Source organism: Puma concolor, chromosome B4, assembly GCF_028749965.1.
Source record: "Puma concolor isolate L17-30 chromosome B4, mPumCon1.1.hap2, whole genome shotgun sequence".
In the NCBI taxonomy this organism is placed as follows: domain Eukaryota; kingdom Metazoa; phylum Chordata; class Mammalia; order Carnivora; family Felidae; genus Puma; species Puma concolor.
In genome coordinates this window covers 126,848,749-126,856,303 of record NC_141673.1, presented here as the reverse complement: position 1 = coordinate 126,856,303, position 7,555 = coordinate 126,848,749, and the positions used below count along the sequence as shown (strand labels likewise).

At 37.5% G+C, this 7,555-nt stretch overlaps 1 protein-coding gene across 1 annotated transcript in view; it reads left to right on the top strand.

Annotated features, from left to right (window-relative positions):
* Nucleotides 1-1,910: 1,910 nt before the first annotated feature.
* The window catches only part of TMEM236 (transmembrane protein 236), a 57,181-nt gene continuing 51,536 nt past the window's right edge, over nucleotides 1,911-7,555 (top strand). Inside the window, exon 1 of the mRNA XM_086714830.1 lies at nucleotides 1,911-6,559. Within this exon, the coding sequence (XP_086570956.1) occupies nucleotides 6,432-6,559 (128 nt within the window). The 5' untranslated portion in view covers nucleotides 1,911-6,431. The remainder of the gene's footprint in view (nucleotides 6,560-7,555) is intronic.

Genomic DNA, 7,555 nt, shown 5'->3' with positions numbered 1-7,555 from the left:
CCTATGCTGGACTTTCCTGTGGGCTTATAGAATAGTTTATGACTAGAAGTTTGTACCTCTTAATCCCCCTTATCTATTTCACCCATCCCCTGCTACACCTACCCTCTGCAATTACCAGTCTAGTTTTTTGTTGTTTGTTTCTGTTTTTTTAGATTCCACATATAAATGAAATTACAGTCTTTCTCTGATTTATTTCACTTAGCATAATACCCTCTAGGTCTATCCATGTTGTTGCAAATGGCAGGATCCCATCTTTTTTATGGCCGAGTACTATTCTGTTGTGTGTATGTATGCACATCTTTATCCGCTTATCTATGGATGGATACTTGGGTTGCTTCCATATTTTGGCTATTGTAAATAATCCTGCAACAAATGTTTATAAGGGAATGGTCTAGTTTCATTCTTTTGCATGTAGGTATCCAGTTTTCCCAACACCATTTGTTGAAGAGACTGTCCTTTCCCCGTTGTATATTCTTGCCTCCTTTGTTGTAGATTAATTGACCATATATGCATAGGTTTATTGCTGGGTTTTCCATTTTGTTCCATTGATCTATGTGTCTGTTTGGGGGGCAGTAGTGTCCTGTTTAGATTACTACAGCTTTGTCATGTGTCTTGAAATCTGGGATCGTGATACCTCCAGTTCTATTCTTTCTCAAGATTGCTTTGACTGCTTGGAGTCTTTTGTGGCTCCATACAGATTTTAATATTATTTGTCCTAGTTCTGTGAAGAATACTTTTGGTGTTTTGATGGAGATTGCATTGAATCTGTAGAATGCTTTGGGTAGTGTGGGCATTTCAACAATGTTAATGCTTCTAATCCTTGAGCATGGAACATCTTTACATTTGTTTGTGTCATCTTCAGTTTCTTTCATCAGTGTCTTATAGTTTTCAGAGTACAGATCTTTCATTTCCTTGGTCAAGTTTATTCCTATGTATTTTATTCTTTTTGGTGGATTGTTTTCTTAACTTCTCTTTCTGGTAGTTCATTATTAGTGTATACAAATACAACAGATTCCTGCATATTATTTTGTATCCTACAACCGAATTCATTTTAGAAGTGTTTTGGTAGAGTCTTTAGGGTTTTCTGTATACATTATCATCTCATCTGCAAATAGCGGTGGTTTTACTTCTTCCTTACCAATTTGGATGCTATCTATCTATCTATCTATCTATCTATCTATCTATCTATCTATCTATCATCTATCTATCTAATTGCTGCAGCTAGGACTTCCAGTACTCTATTGAATAAAAGTTCAAGAGTGGGCATCCTTGTCTTATTCCTGATCTTAGAGGAAAAGCTCTCAGTTTTTCACCATTGAGTATGATGTTAGCTGTGGGTTTTTCATATACAGCCTTTCTTATGTTGAGGTACGGTCCCTCTGAACCTATTTCATTGAGAGTTTTTATCATGAGTGAATGTTGTACTTTGTCACATGCTTTTTCCACATCTGTTGAGATCATATGATTTTTCTTCTTCGCTTTGTCTGTGTGGTGTATCACACTGGTTGATTTGCAAATACTGAACCACCCTTGCATCCCAGAAATAAATACTACTTGATCATGGTGAATGATTCTTTTAAATGTATTGGTGGATTTAGTTTGCTATTATTTTCTTGAGGATTGTGCATCTATGTTCATCAGAGATATTGGCCTGTAGTTTTTTTGGATTTTGTTTTGTTTTTGTTGTTTGTTTGTTTGTTTGTTTGTTGTAGTGTTTTTATCTGGTTTTGGTATCAGGATAATGCTAGTCTCATAGAATGACTTTGGAAGTTTTTCTTACTCTTCTATTTTTTGGAATAGTTTGAGAATAGGTATTACTTCTTTTTTAAATGTTTGGTAGAATTTATCTGTGAAGCCATCTGGTTCTGGACTTCTGCTTGTTCAGAATTTTTTTGATTACTCATTTAGTTTCATTGCTAGTAATTGGTTTGTTCAAATTTTCTGTTTCTTCCTGATTCAGTTTTGGAAGATTGTATGTTTCTAGGAATTTACCCATTTCTTCCATATTGTCCAATTTGTGGGTATATAATTCTTCATAATATTCTCTTAAAAGTCTTTGTATTTCTGTGGTGATAGTTATTATTTCTCTTTCCCTTCTGATTTTATTTATTTGAGTCCTCTCTTTTTTCCTGATGAGTCTCTCAAAAGTTTCATCAGTTTTGTTTATCTTTTTGAAGAACCAGCTCTGGTTTCATTGATCTTTTTTATTGTTTGTTTGTTTTTGTCTCTATTTCATTTATTTCTGCTCTAATCTTTGTTATTTCTATCCTTCTATTAGCTTTGGGCCTTATTTTTCTTTTTCTGGCTCCTTTAGGTGTAAGATTAGGTTGTTTATTTTAGATTTTTCTTGTTTTTTGAGGTAGGTAGACCTGTATTGCTATAAACTTTTCTCTCAGGACTGCTTTTTGTTGCAGATTTTGGACTGTTAGTTTTTGATTTTCATTTATCTCTATTTATTATTATTTTCTTTTCTTTTTTATTTCTTGGTTGATTCATTCATTTATTAGTAGCATGTTTTATGCCTTCCATGTATTTCTGTTATTTCGATTTTTTTCTTGTAACTGATTTCTGGTTTCATACCACTGTGGTCAGAAAAAAATGCTTGATATGATTTCAGTCTTGAATTTATTGAGACTTTGTTCTAGTTTAGCATGTAATCTGTCATAGAGAATGTTCCATGTGCACTTGAAAGGAATGTGTTCTGTTTTCTGTTTTCACTGGACTGTTCTGTATATATCTGTTAGGTCCATCTGGTCTCTAATGTGTCATTCAGAGCCACTGTTTCCTTGTTGATTTTCTGTCTGGATGATCTGTCCATCAGTGTAAGTGAGCTGTTAAGGCGCCCCACTATTATTATTGCATTATTGTCAATTTCTCCCTTTATGTCTGTTAATAATTGCCTTATTTAGGTGCTTCTCTGTTGAGTGCATAGATATTTACAATTTTGTATCCTTTTGTTGGATCGTTCCCTTTATCATAATAGAGTGCCCCACTTTGTGTCTTGCCACAATCTTTGTTTTAAAGCCTGCTTTGTCTGATATAAATATTGCTGCCTCATTTGTTTTTGTTTTGTTTTTGTTTTGCATTCATTTGCATGGTATGTGTTTTTCCATCCCTTCACTTTCCATCTGCATGTATCTTTAGGTCTGAAGTGAGTCTTATAGACAGCACATAGGGGGATCTTGTTTTCTATATCCATTCAGTCACCCTATGTCTTTTGATTGAAGCATTTAGTCCATTTACATTTAAAGTAATTATTGATAGGTGTGTACTTATTGCCACTTTGTTTCTTGTTTTTTAGTTATTTTTGTAATTCTCTCTTCTTCTCTTGCTCTTTTCCCTTGTGATGTGATGATTTTCTTTAGTGATATGCTTAGATTCCTTTCTCTTTGTTTTTTCTGTATCTATTCTAGGTTTTTGATTTGTGGTTACCATTAGGTTTCTATATAACATCTTATGCATATGGCAGTCATTGTTAAGTTGATGGTTACTTAAGTTTAAACCCGTTCTTAAAGTATTAAATTATAGTCCCTCCACATTTTATGTATGTGTTATGATATTGTACATCCTTATTCTGATTTTTGTAGAGGTAATTGATTTTACTACTTTTATGTTTTAACCTCCATACTGGTTTTGTAAGTGATTGATCTAGTACTTTTATTGTATGTTTGCATTCACCTGTGAGTTTTTTCTCTTTCACAATTTTCTTCTAGTTACTGCCTTTTCTTTCCACCCAAGCAAGCCTTTAATATTTCTTGTAATGCTGCTTTATTGGTGATGAACTCCTTTAACTTTTGTTTGTTGGGGAACTCTTTATCTCTTTTTCTATTCTAAATAATAACCTTTCTGGGTAGATTGTTCTTGATTGCAGGTTTTTTTCCTTTGAATATATCATGCCACTCCTTTCTGGCTTGTAAAGTTTCTGCTGAAAAATCAACTGATAGCCTTATGGGATTTTCCTTGTAGGTACTTGTTTTATTTTCTCTTGCTGCTTATGAAATTCTCTATCACTATTTTTTTTTTTTTTTTTTTTGCCATTTTAATTAAATCTGTCTGGGTGTGGCTCTCCTTGGGTTAATTTTGTTAGGAGTTTTTCCAGAATCTGGATGTCTATTTCCTTCCCCAGATTAGGGAAGTTTTCAGCTACTATTTCTTTAGAAGAGTTGTTTGCTCCCTTCTCTCTTCCTTCTCCTTCTGGGATCTCTATAATGTCATGCTGTTATGCTTGATGATGTCACTGAGTTCCCTTAACCTATTCTCATTTTTCATTATTCTATGTTCTTTTTGTTCTTCAGCTTGGTTGCTTTCCATTACTCTGTCTTCCAGATTGCCCACCTGTTCTTCTGCATCCTCCAGTCTGCTCTTGATTCCCTCTACCATATGTTTTGTTTGTTAATCAGTTCTACATCTCTAACGGGTTCCTTTTTATATTTTTCTATCTCTTTGTTAAAGGTCTCCCTGAGATCCTCCACTCTTTTCTCAAGTCTAGTGAGTATCTTTATGATCATTTCTTCAAATTGTTTATCAGGTATTCCTAATCTCCATTTCATTTAGCTCTTTTGCTGTTATTTGACATATTCCTTCATTTGGGACCTATTCCACTGTCTCATTTTTCCTTACTCTCTGTTTTCTATGTATTAGGAAGGTCGGTTATATTTCCTGGTCTTGAAAGTAGTAGTCTTGTAAAGAAGAGGTCCAGTGGTGCCCTATAGCACAGTGCCCTCTGGTCATCAGAACCCGGCATCCCAAGTGCATCTCCTCTGTGCACTACACATGTTCTACTATTGTGGCTGAACCCTATTTGCTCAGTCCAGTCAACTGCAATGACCTATTTTGCCTGCTGTGAGTGCACTGGGCAGGGTTTGATCTCTCACTGTTGAGTAGCCTTTTTGCGGTCACCATGGGCTTGTAGATGGGTGATGTCAGTAGTCAGACTAGCTGTCCACACTCAGTTTGTCTGCTGCAGCTTCTTGTGCACTGAACAGCTGGGCCATCTCCCTGCATAGCCAGCTAAAAGCCTCACCTGCTAGAGCTGTGAGAGCACTGGTGTGTGGGGTTATCTCCCTTTCCCTCTAGGGCAGGAATCACTTTCCTGGGGCACTAGTCCCTGCTGGGGCTGCTTGAAGGGTGTGGCAAGGCAGGAGTTGCTTTGGAGGGATATCTGCTAAGATGGGTGGTTTGGATAGGGCAGGACCATAGGGGAATGTGAGGGCAGGACGTGCAGTGCCAGCAAGATAGGCGGAGAGAGTTTGGACTGGTTCCCGCAAACGTACGGCTGTCTAAGCTGGGGGGAGGCAAGAGAAAAGGTGCCAAACAGCACTTTTGTTCTTGGAGAAGTCTCCTGAAGATCTCGTCTCCTCAAAAGTATGTTCTGAGATTGGTAAATGAATCTCCTTTATGTAACACCCCATGTGCTTTTCAAATTGCTGTTTCTATGCTGTGTCTCAGCAGAGCTATTTAGTATGTTGGCTCTGTAAGGGTGGAAACTCAGTTTCCTCTTGCCTTCTGGCCCTCCCTGAACTAAGCCCACTGGTTTTTAAAGTACCTGGAATTAAGCTTCGCTAATTCTGAAAGCTCAGGAAGTTAAGCTTCCCTGGTTTTCAAACTAAATGTTATGGGGATTTGTCTTCCCAGCATAGGTCCCCAGTGCCTGGGGTGCCTGGGGTGGGTCTGAACCTCCCCCTTCTCCTAGCTTGTGGATTCCCTCCTATCTGTGGTTAGTCTCACCATGGGTGTGGTTCCCAACCATGTCTCTGCCCCTCTTACTCTTTTACATGTGGCCTCTCTATGATTAACTGTGGAAGTTCTGTTCTGTCAATTTGGGTTTTTTTTTTTTTTTTTTTTCCAGAGTTAGTTGTACACATGTAGCTGTTATCTTTGTAGGCCCATGAAATGAAGTGAGCTCATCCTCCTCCTCCTCTGCCATCTTCCTCTGAACTCTCCTTGACATTTGATTGTCTTGATGTTTCTTGTAGGAGGAAATTATTTAGCATTGGTCCTCCTGTGATTGAGTTATTTCACTTCACATGTTTTCCGGGTCCACCCATGTGTTGCAAACAGTAGGGCTTCCTTCCTTTTTCAACACTGAATAATATTCCAGTGTCTGTTATACCACGATTTCTAGACCCATTTCTATATCCATCCATCTGTTAATGAGCACGGGGGTTACTTTCACAACTTCGCTGTTGTGAAATGCTATAATGAACATGGGAATGTAGAAATTTCTTCAAGATCCTGATTTCAGTTCATTTAGATGAATACCCATAAGTGGGTTTGCCCCATCATGTGGTAGTTCTATGTTTTAATATTTTGAAGAACCTCCATAAGATTTTTCATAGCGGCTGCACCATTTTCCATCCCCACTAACTGTATACAAAGGTTCCAGTTTCTCCATATCCATCGTAACCACCTTATTATTTTGGAGGGTGGGTATGTGGAATAATAGTTATCCTAACAGGTGTTGTCTTATTCCAGATTTTAGGGGAAAAGATTTTGGCTTTTTACCATTGATCGCAATGTGGGCTGTGGGCTTTTCATATATGGCTTTTATTGAGTTGAGGTAAGTTCCTTCCATACTTTTTATTTATTTTTCGAGAGTATCATGAAAAGATGCTGAATTTTGTCAAGTAATTTTTTTTTGCACTTACTTTAAATGATCATGTGATTTTTGTCTTTCATTCTGTCAATGTGATGTGTTACCTTGTTTGATCATGTGTATTGGTCCATCCTTGTGTCCGAGGGATAAATCTCACTCGATTAGGGTGTATGATCCATATACCATTACTGTGCTGTCGGGTTAGGTTTGCTAATATTTTGTTGAGGATTTTTACATCCATGTTCATCAGGTATATTGGCCTGTAGTTTTCTTGTGGTGTTTTGTCTGGTGTTGATATCAGGGTGATGCTGGCTTATACAATGAGTTTGGAAGTGTTCCCTCTATTTTTTTGGAAGAATTTAAGAAGGATTGCTATTAATTATTTTTAAATGTTTGATCGAATTTGATGGGGTCCTTGAGCAAATGGCTAAGATAGAATTCTTGAGATGTCTTTGGTGTAAAAAGGTAATTTTATTAAAGCACGGGGACAGGGCCCGAGGGCAGAAAGAGCTGCATTGGGGTTGTGAGGAGTGACTGATTATATACTTTTAAGTTAGTGGGGGTTAGGGATTAAGTCTCTAAGGAGAAAGCTCTAAGGCTTTCAAGACCTTGAGGGGCTAGCTGCTGTTAGGATAAGGTAACTTTTAGTCTTTAGTAAAACAGAAACACTAAGGCAATGAGGCAGCCATGATTTCCCTGAGCAAGGTGACACTCTGTACATTTTGGGTGTCTGTCAGTGGGCCGCAAGCTGTAAGGAGATGGAATTTAAGCTACATTTCTCTTGCTTTTGTGTCCCTCATCATTTCCGCCCTGAACAGTTAGACCCTTAAATCTTTAAGGTTGTTGAAGGTGGAAGATCTCATCTTCTGAATCTTCTTCCTGCCGACTTAGGGGTGTAGAGATGTCCCGTACCTATGGGTCAAGGTTGGTCAGTTGAGAATTTAATAGGAGTTAGAAAAG